This window comes from Furipterus horrens, unplaced genomic scaffold (assembly GCF_987537825.1).
Source record: "Furipterus horrens unplaced genomic scaffold, mFurHor1.1.pri manual_scaffold_6, whole genome shotgun sequence".
Classification (NCBI taxonomy): Eukaryota; Metazoa; Chordata; class Mammalia; order Chiroptera; family Furipteridae; genus Furipterus; species Furipterus horrens.
Genome location: NW_028327176.1, coordinates 188,078,674 through 188,099,540, shown reverse-complemented (window position 1 = coordinate 188,099,540; position 20,867 = coordinate 188,078,674). Strand labels below are relative to the sequence as shown.

The 20,867-nt window shown below is 48.2% G+C and overlaps 1 protein-coding gene across 1 annotated transcript in view; it reads right to left on the bottom strand.

The window, feature by feature from the left end:
• The window catches only part of SYTL3 (synaptotagmin like 3), a 61,558-nt gene extending 41,366 nt beyond the window's left edge, over positions 1–20,192 (bottom strand). Inside the window, exons 1-3 of the mRNA XM_090280039.1 lie at positions 19,627–20,192; positions 17,472–17,690; positions 4,953–5,017 (exon numbers count right to left, since the gene is read on the bottom strand). Coding sequence (XP_090136165.1) covers positions 4,953–5,017; positions 17,472–17,690; positions 19,627–19,736 — 394 coding nt within the window. The 5' untranslated portion in view covers positions 19,737–20,192. The remainder of the gene's footprint in view (positions 1–4,952; positions 5,018–17,471; positions 17,691–19,626) is intronic.
• Positions 20,193–20,867: the final 675 nt, after the last annotated feature.

Genomic DNA, 20,867 nt, shown 5'->3' with positions numbered 1-20,867 from the left:
CCACACCAAGACACATCATAATTAAAATGCCAAAGGTTAAATACAAAGAGAAAGTCTTAAAAGCAGCAAGAGAAAAGCAGTTAGTTACCTGTAAGGGATTCCCCATAAAACTGTCAGCTGATTTCTCAAGAGAATCTTTGCAGACCAGAGGGGATTGGCATGAAATAGTCAAAATGATGAAAAGCAAGGACCTACAGCCTAGATTATTCTATCCAGCAAAGCTATCATTTAGAACTTAAGGACAGATAATGGGATTCCCAGAGAAGAAAAAGCTCAAGGAATTCATCACCATCAAACCAGTATTACATGAAATGTTAAAGGGTCTTCTTTAAGAAGAATAAGAAGATTAAAAATATGAACAATAAAATAATACTAAATACATATCTATCAACAATTGAATCTAAAAAGCAAAATAAACATACAAGCAGAACAGAAACAGGATCATAGGTACAGAGAACATTTTGATGGTTGCCAGATGGGAGCGGAGTCAGGGGGATGGACAAAAAAGTGGAAGGGATTAAGAAGTCCAAATGGGTCATTATAGAAGAGTCACGGGGATATAAAATACAGCACAGGGAACAGAGTAGCCAAGGAACACATATGCACGACCCATGGACACGAACAATAGTGTGGGGACTGCCTGAGGGAGTGGGGGGGGGTGCTGGGTGGAGTGCGCAAAGAGGGAAAAATTGGAATAACTGTAACATTATGTGAAGAAATAACAAAACATAAATCCATATATATAATTTGATCCCAATTATGAAGAGATATTAGTTTGCCTCATATAAAATTTCCCCTTTTCTTTAGTTTTTACCTAAAAATGTACATATACACTCACAAACATCGATACATATATTGACCAAAGAATAGAAATTATATATTCCAAAATGTCAACAGTAGTCTCCAGGGTGCAGTCACTGTATTTTTAGCATTATTTGTAATGCTTTTCTTCATGTTTCAATTTTTAAAAATGAATACAGATTAGTTTATATTCAGAACAAAATCACAAACGAAATTTGAAATTATATCTCAAGAGATAGGCCTTCCTGGGGCCAGAGGGTGGAAGGGGGGCAGCCTGAACACACCGCCAGGTTGCTGCCAATGGGCACACTTCCCAGAGGGGAATTTGGCAAAACATGTCAAAGCCTTTCAAGAGTTTACACATCTGACCAACCATTCTTCTTCTAAGAAGCAATCTGAAGGAAACAGAGATGCCAAGATGTTCATCACAGAGTTATCTGTGACATGAAAATCTGAATACAGCCCCCTGAGGTGGTTTATGCAGTTGTCAACATATATTGGAAGAAGTCTTAATGACATAGGCAAATGTTTATGCTAAACTTAATTTTAAAAGCCAGATAGAAACCAATAGATAGTCTGATCACAAATACAATCAATGGCTCTTGCCTCCTGACATTCATACCTGCACTCTCCCCTCCCACCCTGCGGAGCGCTGACCCGAGTAACCACAGGATGGAGCAGAAATGACAGGTGTGACTTCTGAGGACAGGCCATCAAGGATATTGACAGAGACAGAAAACACGAGGCAGAACAGAGGTTACTAGGAGGTTTGGGAGGGTGGAGGGTGGGGTAGGAGTTATTGTTTAATGGGGACAAGAGTCTCAGTTTGAGAAGATGAACAAGTCCTGGAGCCAGATGGTGGCGATGGCTTCACCACAATGAGAACACACTTAATGCCGTTGAATTGTGCACCTAAAAATGGCTAAAGTGGTAGACGTAATGTTACGTATATTTTACCACAATAAAAATGATTCTTTAAGGTATTGCAGGGCTGTCTTTTTCTCTCTAGGGTCACATGGTGGAGGCCAGCACCCGGTCGTGGGGGCCACTCAAGAAACCCTGTGGCGTGGCCCAGGTGTGGAGGGACCGGCCTCCTGCCTACAGCACTGACCGGCCAGGCACGCACGTGAGCCCCGAGAAAGCCGACCCTGCAGCCCAGGCAGTGTCAGCGGAGAGAGCAGCCCTATGAATAGCAACGTTGACTTAAGCCACCCAGTTTTGGAGGCATTTGTGGTCCCGCAGCAGGTGACTAACGCAGAGAAGGAAGCACAGACCTGAGCTGCTGAGAGCCTTCGTGGCTGAAACCCTCATCTCTCCTCACCTCTACTTCGGGTGTAGGAGGCTGGAAAGAGTCACGCTCGCGCCATCACAACAAGAACACTGGGTATCATGCAGATTCACAATTCTTCTTGAATGTGGCAGAGGGCAGAAGTTGTAGCCGGCTCCCTCCTTGGGCCCATGGGCGGGGAGTGCTGGAGGGAGACGGGAAGTTGGGGGACAGAGGAGGGGGTGAGCCATCCGTTCCTGTCAGCCGTGGCCCTGGGTGGCGTCTGCTCCCTGTCCGTACCATCTCTGGGCTCCCTTCCCCCTTTCCAGTCCTTCAATAACACCTGTCTAACCAAGTCCCTGAATCAAATTCTTTTTGTTTAAGTCACCGTGTGGTTCCTGTCTCCCGAACTGGCCCTCAGCTGATACAACACGCGAACAAAGTCAAGTCAACTCCCCAGTTACCGAGCCCGGTTCTCTTTGAGGGGCGTCGACACAGGTCAGGTGTGACTCCCCACTGGGCAGGCAAGCCTTCCTCACCTGACCCTGACGGCCTCTCCTGACTTGCCACCCACCGCCCCGTGGTCCTGTGACCCCACTTTTCCTCATCGCTCCACGCCCTCCGAGCCTGATTCTATGAAAACCGAACAATGAGAAATGAGATGGCTCAGCTTTCAAGCAAACACGGCAGAGAAAGAGGATTTGTTGTTTTCTTTGTTGTTCATTTGTTCTACCCCATTGGAAGGAACAGTGAAGACAAAAAAGAACGATTTATGTTTGAGCTGCCTTTCACTACTCGAATTTCTTACTGATGTTTTCATTCTTGTGGAAAGTCACAGCACACGAGAGAGAGACCCAGGAGGCCGGTTTCATCTGTTTCCTACGCCACCTCTTATCTCAGGTAAACCACCAGGCCACCTGCTTCCTCAGGAGAGGAAGCGTGCAGAGAAGTGACCAGATGCTAACATGCCTGAGAGCACACGCACATGTGCACACAGGCATGCACACAACGTACACACACAGGAGCACACACCACACACATGCATGGGTCATGTGGCACATGTGCATGCATGCATATTTGTGCACATGCACACAGCACACACAAGAACAAACATTGCATACACACTGGAGCGCACATGCACAGCAATACACATGCATGCACACACAGCACACACATGCACACACGCGTGTGCACACAGGAACACGTGGTGACGTGCATGCACATGGGAGCACATATGCACACACATACACAGGTTCTCGTCTGCATATTTACTGAACTGAAATAATGATACTAAAACTTTCAAAAATGTCGTTTGAAAAATTCCAGGAGATGTCTTCACAGCAGTGGTATTGAGAAATCACAGAACTTTCACTTACTAGTTTTATTGTTTATGAGCTGAACCAAGTGAAGAAAGTGAGGCCCTATCTACCACCTGAAGACCCCAGCCCCCCAGCAAAAGTAATTTAAAGAAACAAAACAAAGCCACAAAACGTCAAGCAAGACCCTTGCGGGCATCACTCTGCCCAGGTTTGCACTAGACGGGACGGAAGCCCCAGAGCTCCCGCAGGACGAGCACGCCTCAGCCGTTACAACGGTCAGGGGCACGTTCCCGAAGGCTTCGTTCCTAAACAGACATCAGTGTACCTGGGAGGTTAGACACGGCTGGATGGTAGTATTCGTTTTTTTTAAGTGTTAACAAGGCTGCACGGAGCCAAGGAGAGAGGACAGTAATGGAAAAGGACTGAGAGACGTGGGTCTGGGTGAACTCAGACACGTGCCGCGCTCTTCGTCTCGAGCGCTCCCGTTAGCGGTATATTTTCCTCCGGACTTCTAGTGCGCTCAGCAGAAACACGCTTTGTCTTGAGTAAGAAGAGTCAGGAATGGAACCCAGGGGAGAATTTCACATTGAGTGAGCATGAACCCCTGTTAACAGCGCCTTTTATAAAAGCAGAGCATCTGTGTTCAAGCCAATGTGGCCTTTTCTTGACAACACAGTTTTGGTTGACGTTAAATAGCTCATTTCTCTACCTCAAATCATCACTTCTTCCCGGAAAAAAGAAGCATTCCCAGCAGCCCATTCCCTCTAGGTCGGCGCAGGCCCCCTTGACAGCAGTCTTCTCTGGCGCACATCCCAGAGGCGGGGGCCACTCACCGTGTGCCCCCGAGGACGGATGTGGTCCACAGAGCACACTGGCCCCACTCTGCTTTGATGACACGTGTGTGTGCCTTTGATCAGTTACTCTCCTATCTGCACCGCTGCCGTCCTCTGGCACGGCACTTCCCTGACCACAGCACGCCGAGCTCTCGCCATGGTTTCCAGTCTCAGCCACTGAACATGCCATCACTTCAACTCCGCGAACATCAACGTCTGCTCAGTTCTAATGCCACCCACACGCTGCGGTGCTGGGCTATTCACGCAATTATTTTGATCAAGTATTCTGCCCAAGGTGCTGCGCCGGGTGCTGTGATGGGCTGACAGGATTTCAAAGCGCAGGTTGCGCTTGCGGCGAGGAGGAGAAAGCAGCGCGCGTAATGGCGTAATCTCCGGCCCTTCCCACGATTCCGGGAGACGCGCGGACCAGGCTGCTGGGGTTTCGGGGGGGGAGGTATCACTCCCAGAAGCAGGGCGTCAGGGAAATGGCAGGGAAGTGGGGGTTGATGGGGGAACAGCAGGGAAGGCGGGGGATGGGGGCCTGCTGCCATCACAGGCGAGAGGCTGAAGGGTGGACACAGGAAACTGTGAACAAGTTGGCCAGGTGGACAGGGACCGGAGGCCTGTCTCCCTCGCCCTGTAAAGTTGTTTACAGTCAAAAGTTTTAAACCAAATATTTTAAAGTTAGAAATATATCATTTTTAATTCAGTAAAGATTTTGAGAGCATTTACCTGCAGTTGGAAATTTCTTGGCTCGTTCCTCAAAGAACCACTCTCCCGTTTTTATCCTCACGTTTCTGAAAAGCAAGCAGAAGGCAGCGTCAGCTGCGGGCGCGGGCAGGGCTGTGGGGGTACCCCCACAGGTGCGCAGAGAGCGTCCCCCAAGGTGGGTCTTGCAAAGGACCTCAGAGCCACATTCCCGGCCCAACCCCTCGCCCTGCAGATTTCCCAGAGGGGTTAGTGGTTTGACTAGTTAGCAGCAAAGTGGGGAGTCTCTGCTTGGGTCCATCTTACCTTATATGTATGTAATATGTACGTGTAATATATACGCCTTAACCTATGCATGTGCCCAACACGTGATAATGCTTAACGTCTTCTGAATAAATAAACAAGGAGGAACAGAAGTGCCATCAAAGGAGTACCTTTAACTGAGTATACAGAGGTTGTAGGATAAAGGTTTACACCTGAAATGTATATACTGTTATTACCAATGTTACCCAATACATTTAAAAAAATAAAATAAAAATGAACAATCTCTCATGCTTATGGTGGGAAGCAATGGCCTGAAGGCTGAGCTACAAAGGAACTCAGTGCTGCCTGCTGGCTAAGAAGACCATCCTTCGCTAGTTTAAGGCCAGAGGTAACCGTAACCTTTACCAAGAGCCAACAGAGAAGGCCCCTGGAAGGACCTGACATCTGGAAAAGGGGGTCACGTGCTTGGGTGGAGATTTGGGGGTGTGGGTCCTGGTGGAGCACGTGAGAAGTGGGGGGAATGACTCCTTAAGCAGCTGGTCTGGCAGGCGCTCCCCGGGGCTGTCTCCCCTTCCTTGTTAGTCCCACGGAGGGCAGTACTGGGTCACTTTGTATGTGCCCTGCCCAACACTCACGCCCAAGTGTGTTTTCCTCCGGACAGTTTCCAAATTTCTGGAGAAAACACCCTCGACCCCGCAGCACCTCGGAAAGTTAGCATCATTAATGTCATTTTAGGATGTAAAAGGTAAGGGCACAGGAGTTATAAATTGTTCCCACTCTTAAAATAATGGGCCATAAAACTTGTCAATTCCTTGGTTATTTAAGAAACACGGAAACTTCAGCTTACAGCCAGTTCTCTTCTATAAAGTCCTTATTGGAAGTAGCTCTCCATTCGGTTCTTTTAAGTTACATATGAACGCCAGTGGATTTTTTTGAAGTTAAGACTTATAAATGCTGTTAGTGTAAGTAAATTCACAAACCTATGCGAATGCACATTTTTTAAAAAATTTATTTATTTGTTTATTTTATTTTTAGAGAGAGGGGGAAAGGAGAAAGAGAGGGAGAGAAACGTCACTGTATGGTTGCCTTTCACTCGCGCCCCCAGCTGGGGACCTGACGTGCAACCTAGTCATGTGCCCTGACTGGGAATCGAACCAGCGACACTTGGCTCGCAGGCCGACGCTCAATCCACTGAGCCACAGCAGCCAGGGCTCCAAATGCACATTTTTTAATTTAAAAAAATCCTGCCTTTCTCTATGGAGTTCTAGGAGTTGTCAGAGACACCAACCAACCTTTTCCCCTTCATCTGGTTAGAGACAATTCTGTTGTCTATCTAGTGCGGAAAGGATTCTTTCCAACGCTTAGTGACTGGAGTGAGGAGCTCATACAGGAACATTCATAAATTTTGATCATTAGTCACTACCACTCAGAGCCAAAAATACATGATCTGTTCAACATGATACGTCTCTAGAGAGATAGGGAGAGTTTTCAGCCATAAAATCAGAAATGCCCTGGAAGTCAAGCAGAAGGTCCCAAACCAGGCAACGTTTTGGGAGATGAGCAGGGTACCCCTTGCTCTGTGTCTGAGTGGGCCTCCTTTATCCTTTACAAGCAGGACAAGGTCTAACCGCTAGATGAGGCAGGTAGGATAGCAAAATCAGCAGCAGAAACAAGGAAGCCCACCTCTGATAAATGTGTACCACTTCCTGGGTCTTTTTCCTGGTGGTGGTGGTGACCCATCTCATCAAATCACTCTCTCGCGCTCCCCAGCTCATGACCCTGTGACAAAAAACACTAAAATGTGAGACAGGTCTGGGGATGGGGCGGGCTCTCAGACTGAAGAAGAGATCAGAGCTAAGAATTCAGCCCAAATCAATTGGTGACCTTCTCTGTAGCTACCGAGCTGGCTGGTCACGGGCCACTGCTGAGAAAGAAACACACACAGACACGCAGTCATGAAAAATGAAAGGCAGGAAGGGGACAGGGAGAGAAAGGTCAAAACATTGCAGATGATTACTAAGTCCTCCTCTAGCCCTGCTTTCCCACTCTGTAACAGGAAGCAGACAAATTAAATACTAGACCACCTACTAGGTGGTCATCTAATGTAACCATATAACTAGTCACCTCATGCTAGACATTGAATATAACCATCTGACCAGTCACCTCGTGCTAGTCAGCTAATGTAACCATCTATTAACCTAGAGCTAGTCATCTCATAGAACCTTCTAACTAGTCACCTCATGCTAGACATCTAATGTAACAATCTAACCAGTCACCTCGTGCTAGTCATCTAATGTAACCATCTGACCAGTCACCTCGTGCTAGTCATCTAATGTAACAATCTAACCAGTCACCTCGTGCTAGTCATCTAACAGAACCATCTAGTCACCCAGTACTAGTCATCTCACGGACCCTTCTAAACATCTCTTTGAACCCCGGCTGATCACCTGTCAAGTCCAAGCAGGAATGGTTTGGCCCGGAGGGAGGCGGACGCGAACTCCCAGGTCTCTCGTGCTTTTCTGCGAGTAAAGAACGGAGGGGTACAAATGCCCCTGTCCCAAACCGTGCGCTGGCCAGCACCTTGCGTGCAAGGCTGCTTCCTTTGAGAACTAAGCAGATTTGAGGTGCCTCCCAGTCATTTCATAGCAGTTCCTCCTTGGTCCCTTTCCTAAGGGCTCCCTGTGTGCACCAACCCCAACTGTTGGAAGAAGGGCCATTTATTGCTCTTACGGGCTAAGACGGGGGTGCAGACCTTGCCGTGTGTCTGTGCTCCTTTGGGCCAAGGCAGGGGAGCCCGACTCAGTAACCGAGGGAAGCATTTCTTATGTCTACCCAGAGGATTGATCAGAGTCTGACTATGTAAGCTTCGGGGAACAGTTCCTGAGCTCAGCAATAGGCTAATGCATTTACAATTCTCAAACAGAAGCCTGGTGTGCTTCCTTGGAACTTTTCAGCTCCATCAGTAAGTGTATCTTGGAAAGTGAACCCCAGGGTGGAAGAGCGAGCAGAAGACAGTCAGGACACCAAGCGCTCCTGGAGGCCAGCCTTCCCACTAACCCTGCCTGCGGATCCCGGAATCACAGCCGCAGCTCTGGTGCACAGAAGCTCTCGGGAAACTTCTGGAGGTGCCAGCTCCCAGTCCCATGGCCTTGAGCTTGCTGTCGCTGTCACGGCAGGAGCAGACGAGAAACACTGTCGGAAAGCACTGTGCACATTCTAGCGCACAAATGTGCAGGAGGATGACAAATGGGCCGCGTTAGAGTGTGACGTCATCGCCGCGAGCAAGCAGGGGCCACACAGGCCTGCCGGGATGCATTTTAACTTTGCACCCAGGTGACTTGCATCTGGGGGTGGCTCAGTTGCCCATGCTGTGTGCTCCAAACAAGTCAGCATGATGTCCTGGAGGTGCTCAGGGCAGTGGACAGAAGTGGGAAACCGACCTGCAGAGTCAGGATTCTCTGAGCGGCTGAAGAACGGCGATTCTGGGGAAACGCGCTCCCCAGTCAGCGGCCTGAGGGCACAGCAGCCACCCGAGAGCCTGGGGGCTCATACCTGAAGAAGCCACATGTTGTCAAACTGAGGTCAACCTGACGGCTTTGCGCCAGCGGGTCTACTTGCTGGGAGAGCCCCAGCTGAGATGGCGCCAGGCGTGCATGCCGTTGGAAACTGTTTTACTTCAAATAATCTTGCATTTAGATGGTTTTTACTTACAAAGCAAAATGGTGAGTTTTTTTCTTGTTTTTTGTTTTTGCACCAGCCCAGTTGATCTGATTTCAGCGTTCTTACAGGAAAAAAGACTGATCATTGTGATTAAATCCTAGGCAACTGGGAGAAGAGTCAGAACATCGAGATGAAGATAAAGAAACGACCTTATCAAGCCTCTGCCACCCCTTTGTGCAAAACGCTGATAATTCTACTTGACCTCAGAGAGAAGACAGGTCCCCTCTGTGTCATATTCGGTGCTATAGTCACAGCCCCGAGCACGATGGAGGCCCGTGGCAAGGGCCGGTACCTATTGGACGGGTGCAGATGGATGAACGTCCCGACGTCTGCAGGGAGCACCCTGAGAATCAGAGGGACAAGGCGGGACCCAACGGAGACAGAGCCCGGAGACAGTGTGCACTGAGGTCTAACGTGCATCATGCCCTCTAAATGGTCCTGGGTTTGGGACCCCTGGGCTGTGATACCAGGGAGCGAATCAATGGAGGTAAGAGACATTCCGCAGCCGGACGGAGCTGCACTTGCTGGGCCCTGACAGTGAAAACCGCGTGAGACACTGCGTGTCACCCTGTCTCCCCCGCAGACCTAAGAAGGGATCCCCCTCCCCCCTCATCAAAGGAGCCACGAGGCAGGCAAAGGGCAAGGAGCAGCTATTCTCCGTTGGCAAAACCTCAACCCGGCGTCTGACGCGGCAGCCGAGAGCCTCGGACACGAGGCCGCAGGTAGGAGAGGCTGAGTCCTCAAACCCAGGAAGCGGTGTTCCGTGCACCAGGGAAAGTTCCAGAAAGCCGTTAGTCCCCCACAACATTTAAGGCCCAGCGCCACCTCTGTGAAGAGGAAACAGAAGGGCATGAGGAGAAACCAGGCTGAAGCGCAGAGACAGCAGACTGGACGGAAGGAAGGCTGGATTTCAATCGAACCCAGACTGGATTTAGGAATCTCACAACGCAGAGCAGAGGCACTGTGTCACCAACAGAAAGGCTGGGACTGAGAGTCTGGGAAGTTGAGTCCATGAGGCTGACTGAGTAGGCGCACTTCCCCAGACCACGGCAGAGAACGAAGAAGACGCTAACTGTTGAAGCAGGGAATACAAACGGAGGACAGAGAATGCGGCCGGCCTCGGCATGAAAAGTTAGTACCGTGGAAGCCAGGGCGAAGGAGTAGCGTGAATACTCAGGCCGGATTGAAGAAAATGGCATTAAGTCAAGAAACAAGCCAACCCCCACCTCACATTCACTAGTGGCTACTATTGAAAAACAAAACAAAAACAGAAAAAACAAGTGTGGGCGAGGAGGCGGAGGAACTAGAACCCTTGTGTGTTGGTGGGAATGTATCGAATACAACGCTGCAGCCACTAAGGGACAGGGTATGACAGTGTCTCAAAAATTAAACATAAAAATATCACATGATCTAGAACCCCACTTCTGGGTATATACACAGAGCATTGATATTATATTTATAGAAACATTATTCACAATAGCCAAAAGGTGGAAATAACTAAAGTGTCCATTGATGCTGGATACCAAGGTTCCTAAACTGAGGCATGAGGTGTTCTATGACCCGAGCTGGCGAGCTGGACTCGCTGGCGCCGACAGTCTTTGACTGATCAGGCCTCAGGGTTTCAAGACATTCTGTGACTTAAAAGGAATCTTGCTGAGTACTCCATCCTCCCTGATGTTGACAAGGAAACCAAACAAAGCCGAGCACAGGTAGTGCTTAACCCTGCGTGCTTTCTGTTAATGTTCAAGGAACAGTGTATCTGTTCCCGTAGTCTTAGAAGAATAATGATTGAATTCCTGTTTTTTGTTTTTGATAGGAATCATTCTTTATAGTTTACATATTAACCTCCTTTTGTTGTAATCCCAAGTAAGTAATTGTATATTGTAATCAATATTGGAATGTGCCTGTGAGCTCATTCCTTACCCTCCCTATTGATTTCTATACTTGTAAAACTCAATAAAAGGAGAGGTCTTTGCACCGCTCGCTGCTGACCTGCCAGAGCATGCGGCAGCCCTCCAACCGACTCATTCTCCTTGCTGGAATTACTTCCGCGCCCTCGACCACATTTAATACAACAGTGCATCAACAGATTTTTAAAATGTGGTATACAAGGTCTGTCCAGAAAAAGCATAGCCATTGTTAATATAATGAGAATTGTTTGTGTGACATCTATGTTACCTGGCAGCAAAGAAGAATGGACTGGAATGCGCATGCATGAATAATGATGATTTCACTGTACTAGTCAGTGGGGGCAGTAGACGCCGTTGAGTGAGGATGTGTCCTGTGTGGCCGTCACATTCGAAATGATGGAGCCAGTAGAGCAATGGATCTGTATCCAATTTTGCATTAAGCTTGAACACTTGGATGACTCAGAGGCCACAGCTATGGGCAGCTGGTGATTGGCAGCTTCATCACGACAGTGCGCCCACTCGTGCATCACACCTCATGCAGTGTTTTCTGGTGAAACATCAAATCACCCAGGTGACTCAGCCCCGCTACAGCCCACATTTGGTGTCCCGTGACTTCTGGCTTTTCCCAAAACTAAATCACCTTTGAAAGGGAAGAGATTTCAGACCACTGATGAGATTCAGGAAAATATGATGGGGCAGCTGATGGCAATTGGGAGAACTGTGTGAGGTCCCAAGGTGCCTGCTTTGAAGGGGACTGAGGCGTCATTGTCCTGTGTACAGTGCTTCTTGTGTCTTGTATCTTTTTCAATAAATGTCTCTATTTTTTCATGTTACATGGCTGCATACCTTCTGGACAGACCTTGTATATAGACAACTGAATATTATTCAACCTTTAAAAAGAAGGAAATTCTGGCACATACTACAACATGGAAGAACCTTAAGGCACTCATGATTGGTGAAATAAGCCGTCGCAAAAAGACAAATACTGTAAGTTCACTTCTATGAGGTCCCTAGAGTAGTGAAAATTCATAGAGACAGAAAGTAGATGGGCGGGTGCCAGGGGCTGGGAAAGGGGGAGGGGTGGGGGATGTTTAATAGGGACAGAGTTTCAATTTTGCAAGATAAAAAGTTCTGGAGATAAAAGGCGACGGTAGTTGCAAAATAATGTGAACATACTTAATGCCACTGAACTGCACACTTCAAAATAGTGAAGATGGTAACTTTTATGCCATGCATATTTTACACGATTTAGAAAAATTAAACAAGGAAACCCACGGCATAGGTTGCTCCAAGGTACTGTCTTTATTTCATAAAACTCAATATGGAGAGACTCATACCCAGACAGGTACTGTTTTTAATTCCAAGGATATAGGAAAAAACAATATATATCTAGGACATAAAAGCCAGATGATAAATAAAAAATAAAAATGAAACTAGCCCCAAATGTCTCTGTTACATTAAATTCCAAAAGACAACAAGAATGCATTCACTACATTTTGAGATTAGGAGGTTGGGACTCAAGATTTAAAACCCAGTGACATCATCAGTCATAGGCACGGGCGGCTGCTGAAAGCATTGCCAATATGCAAGGCTTAGAACATAGGCTCTCCCAGGGAAAACACCCTCGAGTCAAAATAAAGGACTTGCAGACTGGGAAATCATTGTCTCAAAAGATCGGCAATAAGTCTTTGAATCAGTTGAAATATAGAGTTTGTTTAGTAGTTGTAAATATAATTACAAAAAAAGTGTAAGTGACAACAATAAATATTGGAGGAGATATTCTAAAAGAAAAGTAATGTGAAAGAATGTAGATATTTTAAAATGATTGGCTGTGGAGTAAAATTATTTATAAAACATTTCTGTCTCTGAATTTCCTGACTCTAGGTATCTCAGGTAAATGGAATAACACAGTATTTTCCCTTCTGAGGATGGCGTATTTCACTTAGCATAATGTTCGCCAAGTTCATCCATGTTTTAGCATGTATCAGGATTTCATTCTTTCTTATGGCAGAATAATATCCCGGTGTTTATACACCACGTTTTGTTTGCCCACTCATCTGCTGATCACCACTGGGTGGTCTCCACTTTGTGATGTGACTAATGCTATTGTGAACATCGGCTTGTGGTCTGAAGTATAGTTTGAAAGCTATGATGCTGCCCAGATCAGCACTAATATTTTCATTTTGTTTCTTGCAGGTGGGAGAAGCTTCTGTAACATGCTAGCTCTTAGGGCCTGTCAGTGTTTATTATAAGAGTCAAATATTCATTTCCAAAATAGAACTCAAAATTAACTCGGATGCCTCAGCCACATGAAATTACAGCAGTCCCTCTCTATACCGCGGCTCACTGATCGCGGCCTCACTGTATCGTGGGGTTTTAAAAAACCTTGTATTTAATTATGTATCGCGGATTTTTCACTATATCGTGGGATTTTGCAGTACTGTATATGTATGTTGTTAAAGTTATGTAGGTTTAAGAACGTAGAATATGTTTAAGAACATAAGCAGTGTTTATAAAAGTGTGGAAAAGGTTAATAAGGGAGTGGGAAAGGTTAATAAGGGACTGGGAACGGTTTGTAAGTGTGTGGGAAGGGTTTATAAAGCCTTAAGATATATATAAATCTGCTTCACAGATTTTCATGTGTCGTGGGGGGGTGTCTAGAACGTAATACCTGCAATAAGTGAGGGAATACTGTATATGTGATGTACATCCTGGCCCTTTCCCAAGCACATAGGTAACAAATGTACCATCCTTGGAATGCAGAGCCTGATCATTCATCAAATTAAATGGTAACAGTTTCACTGCCCTTTTAGTAAGGTTTTACAATTTTAAAAGGAAGAAGGAACAACAGGCTTCTTATCTGTTGACTTCATTACCTCAAATTATACAAGTACTATTTATATGAGTAGCAAAGTACATAGCAAATTAGGTCGACATTACTTTCCTTTTAAGAAGGAGTTTTCTTTATTTATTTCTTTTTTTTTTTTTTAAATCATTACATAGGGCTCTGCAGCAATAATTCCAATTCTAACCTGAGAACTAAGAAAGTGGCAATAATGCCAAGGTCAATATCAATTTGGAACCGAACACTCGTAAGTTGTTCTTCATTTGTACCAGGCATAGCGCATCAGAGAAAATGGGAGCAGTCCCAGAAATGGCCTGGAAATCAACCATATCACCTGCCATAATTTGAGACTCTAAGTGTAAAATCTCTGTTCTAATTATTTTACTAAGAGTTAAATGCTCCTAATAAAACAGAGAAAGCATACCCATGAATGTCTGAGGCTGAAGAATAAATGATTTCTTGTGGCCAAACTCAATTACAAAGCAAGAGAAACATCACTTCTGAAGGAAAAAGTCCTGAGCCACCGTAATGCCTCAGCAATCCATGTGGAATCTGACATCACTGCAGAGTATATGACTTTGAAGGGGGAAAAAAAAATCAATGTAAACCTAAGTCTTCAAGTTCAATTTACTTATTTTTTTTTAATAAAGCCAAAAATAAGCAAGCAAATATAAAGCTTTGGCTCCTCCTTGATATTTCAACCTAGTTGTTACCTTGAACCATTTCACTGCAGAAATTATCAATAAATTCGAAGGGGGGTAAAAGTCAACCAAGAAGCAAAGACAAGTTTATGTTTCAGACTCTCTCTCCTTTCCTGCTTCTCCCAAATCACCCCCTTCCGACAGCTCCCCCTGAGGACGACCAGCGTCCCGCACTGCCGGAGGCAATTTCCAACTGACTTTCTTCTTCAAAGTCAAGTCCTTCCCGGTTGTGTTCGCTTCCTCTTCTTTCGGAGGCCTCTCTCCTTTCCTTTCCTCCCTCTGTTTCTTCCAGCGTTTCGGATGCCTTACGAGCAGGTTAAGCATAAAAAGCTAGTCCTCAGAACCATTTTGGACCTTTCCCTGGCTCTGTCCCCCATAACAAAGCTCCAGCACCGCTTTGTGGAACTGCCTGTCACATCCTCCATCGGTCTCGCCCCAGCCTCAGCACCTCAGGTCTGGCTTCCCTCCGAGGACGTCCGTGTGGCCTGCTGCTACCTTATCTTTACCCCCGAGTCCGCCCGGCCCCACAGCCGGCTGCGGTGTGGCTTTCCTCCCGCAAAGCGCATATGTCCTAGCGGGACCCTTCTGAGCGGCTTTGAAGACCCTGCACTCATGGGGAAGGGGAGTCTCCCAGCAGACAGGGGGGCGCTGAGGTGAAGCGGGGATGGGACTGGGAGACCCAGGGTCTAGTCTTACTGAGTTCATGGCCTTGGGCTAACCATCTGGTGTCTCCAAGCCTCCGTTTGCTCCCTGTAAAATGAGAATAATAGTAGTGGCTGCCCTGTAAGACTACCTGAAGGTTTAAATAAGACATGCGGTGTAAAGAAATGCTTAGCCCTGCGCGTGGCACATGCTGAGTGGTCACCACGTACTCCCACGCTGTTTCCCCTCCCTGACAGTGTCTTCCCCATCTCTAACCCTGATCGCCCTCCAGGAATGCTCCAACCACGGGTGCTCTGCAAAGTGACCTTGAAAAACCCGCCGGGAGGCAGAATCCCCAGAGGACTCCTGGAACACCACGCAAGGCCAAGGCCAGCACAGGCCTCGCGCTGGCTGCAGCAGTCTATGAGTTGGATTTGCTTTTATTTTACTTTTTTAATTGCTACCCTAGAGCCTCCCCTTCCCTGGTTTTAAAACTCTATTTTCCTTGTCCTGTTCCGACATAGATCCACTTGTTCTGGAGGAAAACTAGTCCCAAGCTGAGGAAGAAGCAGGCGGAGGGAAAAGACTGGGCTCAAAACCTGTCTCCAGGTCCCAGTTCAGCTAGGGGCGTCAAAGATTCTCAAGTTTACCAAGCCTTCTCTTTGCCCCCCAAAACAGGACGGCAGCGGAGGGAGGACCGACCAGAGCGAGAACGGAAGGCTGAAAGCCAGCCAGCAAAGGGAAACGGGGGGAGCGCGGCTGTGAGAAATGATTTACTCTCTCCCCTACGGCTTCCTGCGTCCGTGCCTGCAGGGTGAGGCAACTGTCTTAGGCATTTAGAAAAACATCCTTATTTCAAAATGAGGAAGCCGGGGTTATAGAAATCACACTGGGTGGACTTAGAGGGTAAAGTTTCAGTACTCAGGGCGCGATGCCTCTGAGGCAGAGATTTGAACACGGTGCCATCCTCAGAGGTTGGCTCAGCCCCTGTCTTCCTGTTTTGATTTTTGTTTATAGTTAATTATTAGAAGAAAAAACGCTGAAGAATGTAATATCTTACCAAGCAATGTTTATCATTAGACTTCGAATATGTACGGTTGATTCAACTGGGGGAAGACCTTAAGATCTTTTTTTTTCATTATTATTCTCACCCAAGGACATGCTTATTGATTCTAGAGAGAGGGGAGGGAGGGAGGGGGGGGGAGAGACGTGGATGTGAGAGAGAAGCATCGATCAGTCCCCTCTCACACACGCCCCAACTAGGGACCGAACCAGCAAACCAGGAATGTGTCCTGGCTGGGACTCGAACATGTGACCTTTCAGTGTACAGGAAGACACTTCAACCAACTGGGCCGCCTGGGCCAGGGCACTCTTAAGGTCTTCCGAGAGATCGTTTGGAATTGTCACCTACCCTCTCAAGAGCCCAGAAATGCGCAAACACAAATAGACCAGGGCTGCCGCTCACAGTCATTTTTTACTTTTTCCTTCCAAGCTGGACAAAGCCCGAGAGCACCAGCGTCCACAAACCAAAGAGGCCTGAGACCCGCAGAGGTGGGGCTGCCAGGAGGCGGTGCGCCCCCCGGGGGGGGGGGCGGCTGGAGAAACGGAAGGCGTGGCGCTCAGGACCAAGGAGGTCTGGTTGGACAGCTTCACTTTTCTTTGGGTGAACGATTGAAATACTCAGGCCCTGCGAAGGGACTGGAAATTTAAGGAGAGGAATGTCCGGTGTCCGATAAACACGACCCGCCTGAATGAAGGGGAGAGAAACGGCCCCGACGCACCCCGTGTGCGCGCCTCTGTGGGTCTCCGCCCGGCGCGCACGCCCCTGCGGCGACCCTCTGCGGTCGGTTCCACTTCGGGCCGCAAGGGCTGTGACTGCACTCGAGGTTCTCAGCAGGAAACCGGCGCTCCCGGCCCCTGGGTCCCCTGACGGCCTGGGACACGCTGTCCCCCAGCGACCAGAAACCTACGCCCTTGGGTGTTGGAGCACCGACGACCAACTGTGGGAGCCCAAGCCCGACACGCTCTTCTCCATTTTCAAAATGCATAGTTCAAAAATACCAATTCTATGTTAAGAAACCCCAAACACCAAAAGATGAAAATAAATGTAGGTTCAGCCCATCTCTAACAGGATGCACACCCAGTTCTTTACTCGAGGGTTCCGCAGAGGTCCGCTCGCCTCTTTCCAAAGGCCTCCCCTAAAGCCCACAGGGTCACGCTAAGGCCCCGTGACCAGTCTCCCCACTGCGCCTGGAGGAGGTACCTGATGCTCTAAGAAAACTAAGGCATCCACTCAAAAACCCAAATGAGTCTTAACTCCTGGTGAACCCATCCTTAGCCCTTACAAACAAACTTGGGCAAATAAAATTGATTGTGGAATGACAGTGACTTCCGAGCCGTGAAAGGTAACCCCGCGGCAGGCTCTCTGTGAGCACTGACCCACTGGGCTGGAGGCGCTCACCTGCCCTCGTGGCACACGGTGCACCGCCAGGCGCGGGTCCGGCGCAGGAACACGCGGCACCCGGAGCACACGCGGTGGCTGCAGCCCGGGCACACGGCGCCCCGGTTCAGCAGCAGCCCCAGCAGGCGACGGCAGCGGGCGCAGGACTTCTCTCTGTGCTCCGGGCGCGCGCTCTTCGCACCCTTCCACGGGAGATGCTGCAGGTGCGTCTTCAGTTTCCTGTGGGCCAGAGAGTTAAATAAGATCTGGCTGAGTGGAAGGACAGACGCCAGACACACTCCTCCGTGGCCAGGGCCCCCAACAGGACCACAAGGGTAGGAGAGAAGGGGCTTTGGCATCCCCCCCCCCCCAAACACACCACCACCACGCCTCAGGCTCCACCACAAGGGACAAGCGGCTCGGAGGTTTTCTCGGCCGTGAAATAGAGTAACCCTTACCTCCAGGGCCGCTGTGAGGATTAAAAGGCAAAGAATAAGCAAGAGGCGTTAGTCACTAACTTGTTCCAGATTCTTCCCTCTATTCCCCAAGAGCATTGCCATGGTTAGCAAGAACAGTGAGAGAGGTCGGGGAAAAGCATAGAAAATGACATCCATTCTAACAGGCCAGGCACAGAAAGACCTGCAGACGCACAGCATCCAAGCCTGCTACTGTCCTTCGTTACCCAGTAAAATTATTTCACTGATGCTCTGCTCTGCTACCGTTTCTTGAGGGGTGTTCCCATCTCCTTCCCCCAGATAACAGCGCTAGTGTAAAGGGGCCCCAAGGATGTGTCATTAACCAGACACTCTGAGAGAGCTCTGTTACCTCCCTCAAGAAGAGAGAAGGCAATTCCAAGAAACAAGCTTACACCCAGCTTTCAGGATTTGACCCAGAATCAGTAACCTCAGGCATAAAACTTCCTTCCCCTGGTTTCCATGTTCTTTGTTGGTATCTAAAGCGATGTTTCTGAGTCACCGAAAGATCTTTAATCATTAAGGAAAACCCTGCTTTGGTCAGGGTGCTCCCTTTCTCAGGGGGAGAAAGTATAAGCCCATTGAGAGCGTGTGGGGATAGCAGGTGGGGAGGGATCCGGCTGACCAGGAAATTTCCCTCGTTCCTCAAGCTGTCGGTTGTCCCAAGGTTTATTTTATACGTGCATTTTTCTTGGCAGACTCTGAAAGGGATCTGCCATTAAAAACAGGCCAAACCCCAAAGCCTCTTGCATGACCTCTTTCCCAGGCGCCCGTCCTCCACAAACACTGACAAACAAAGCAACAACTGCTATTCAGTCTGCTGAGTCCGTTTCAAGATGGGTCTTGACAGCTAACAACCGACAGTGTTTGCATATAGCCTGGCCCTGCTTTCTTCAATGTCAACCAATGTCCACCAGCCGGTGCCACCTGGAGAGAGATGAGCAAAGTCACTCTTATTACACACCAGCCAGAACAGGCCCAGCAGGTTCCTGTCTTATTCCTCCATTTCCTCACAGCCTTGGCAGCCAGAGAGAGACAGACAGAGAGAGAGAGAGAGACAGAGAGAGAGAGACAGAGAGAGAGAGACAGAGAGAGAGAGAGAGACAGAGAGAGAGACAGAGAGAGACAGACAGACAGAGAGAGACAGAGAGAGAGAGAGAGACAGAGAGAGAGAGAGAGACAGAGAGAGAGAGAGACAGAGAGAGAGAGAGAGACAGAGAGAGAGAGAGAGACAGAGAGAGAGAGAGACAGAGAGAGAGAGAGAGAGACAGAGAGAGAGAGAGAGAGACGGATTCCAGCAGATTTGCTGTTTCTAAGCTTTTTTTTTCCTCCCTGCTTTCCTCTGCGCCTTCAGGTATCACCAAAATTTAGGAAAGCCCCTGAGGGGAGGGCTTGCCCCCAAAAGGTGTGTCAGAAGTCCGTCAGCTTTGCCAGAGTTATTCATGCAAAGTAGGCACATTATCACAAAAAAGACACCAGTTTCAGTGAAGCACCAAAGCAGCCTCCTGGGTCCCTTGCCATCTTGGAAGCTGAGCTAGATAGTCAAGGTCATCTCCACCCACTGCCCGCCCTTGGGACGCTTCTCAGAGCAGAAGCTGAGGGGTAAGCAAGGAGCAGTTTGCCAAGTTCAAGTTCCTAGGAGCAGGCTCCTAGCAGGAAAAGCCAGAAGCCCAAAGGACGCCACCGTCCCAGGGACAGCATACCGTATCCTCTCCTCCTCGGTGGTCTGAACCGCCCGGTCTCGGTACAGGACCTGGAGAATCACCTCCCATTCGGACTCCTGGAAGGAATTCGGGTTGACTTCTTGGGCCATTTCCCTCTTGTTTCCGAGACCACGGGGACGTTTCCGTGCCTGGGGACCTGCGGGGATGAGCTCAGAGTCCAGCAGCAACCGCACGTTCTTGGAAGTGCTCCGCTCCTATGTCATTGGCGACTGTGTGGCTTGTGGCTCTTTCCCCCCCTTTTGAACTGTGTCACACTACTCAGGACAGAAAGTCCCAAAAGGCTGTCCCTCTGTCGGAGTCCTGGCTCTCAGAGCCTCAGGCCACCCGGGGAGCAGTTTCACTGGGTGTGGCCACAGCTTCTGACATCCATCTGAGACAGAAGCATATCTTCTTCTGAGGTTTCGCCAGAGATTGCTCTAAATTATGCACGGATCCAAGCAGAGAACTGCTGCAGAGCAGAAGCAATCCCCAGTCTGAGGGAAGTTACGAATATCAATGACTCGCAGCAGCTAATTTTCCCCTTCAAACACGCGTAGTGCTCCAGGGTGACAGTGGCGGCCCAGCCGGCTCCAAGCCTGTAGAAGAAAACAATGAACACGGCATCCATTGTCCTGGCCTGAGAATTTCTGCAGCATTAGTTTGGGAAAGACAGACTGTTCTCCACAGACAGACCTTTGCGTTTTCTGCTGTGGTGATATTGTAAGATTTTACATTTTACTAAATTGACCCTCTTGTGTTTCTAAAAGCCTCCAACTTCCAAACCTGAATTTTTCTAGTCTGAATGCTGCGTCTTTAGTGACTAAAAAGATACAAAGGTCTGTGTTTAATGTACATCCTTCTGATAGAACAGTGTCCTCAACTGCTAGCTATTATCTTTACAATTAACTTCAAAACTCAAAAAATAAAATAAAATAAAGTAACAAATTCGGGAGGTCTGAAGGGACCTCAGCTGCCCCGTGCTAGTTCAATGCTCGTTGAAAGACTCTGTCTTCATTTTTCCTACTTTTTTTTCCTAATCACTGATGGCGGGCGGCCATCACACTCAGTCTGTTCCTCTCCCCAACCAAGGAGATGGCTATGAATTGATAAAACACTGGACAGATGCAGAACAATGAAATGCAGACATTGTAGTTAGTGATGGAATCAATATACTTTCTAGAATGCCATTTTGTTATCAAATCTACATGAATTCCCTTGTACTAAGACTTCCTTTAAATGCT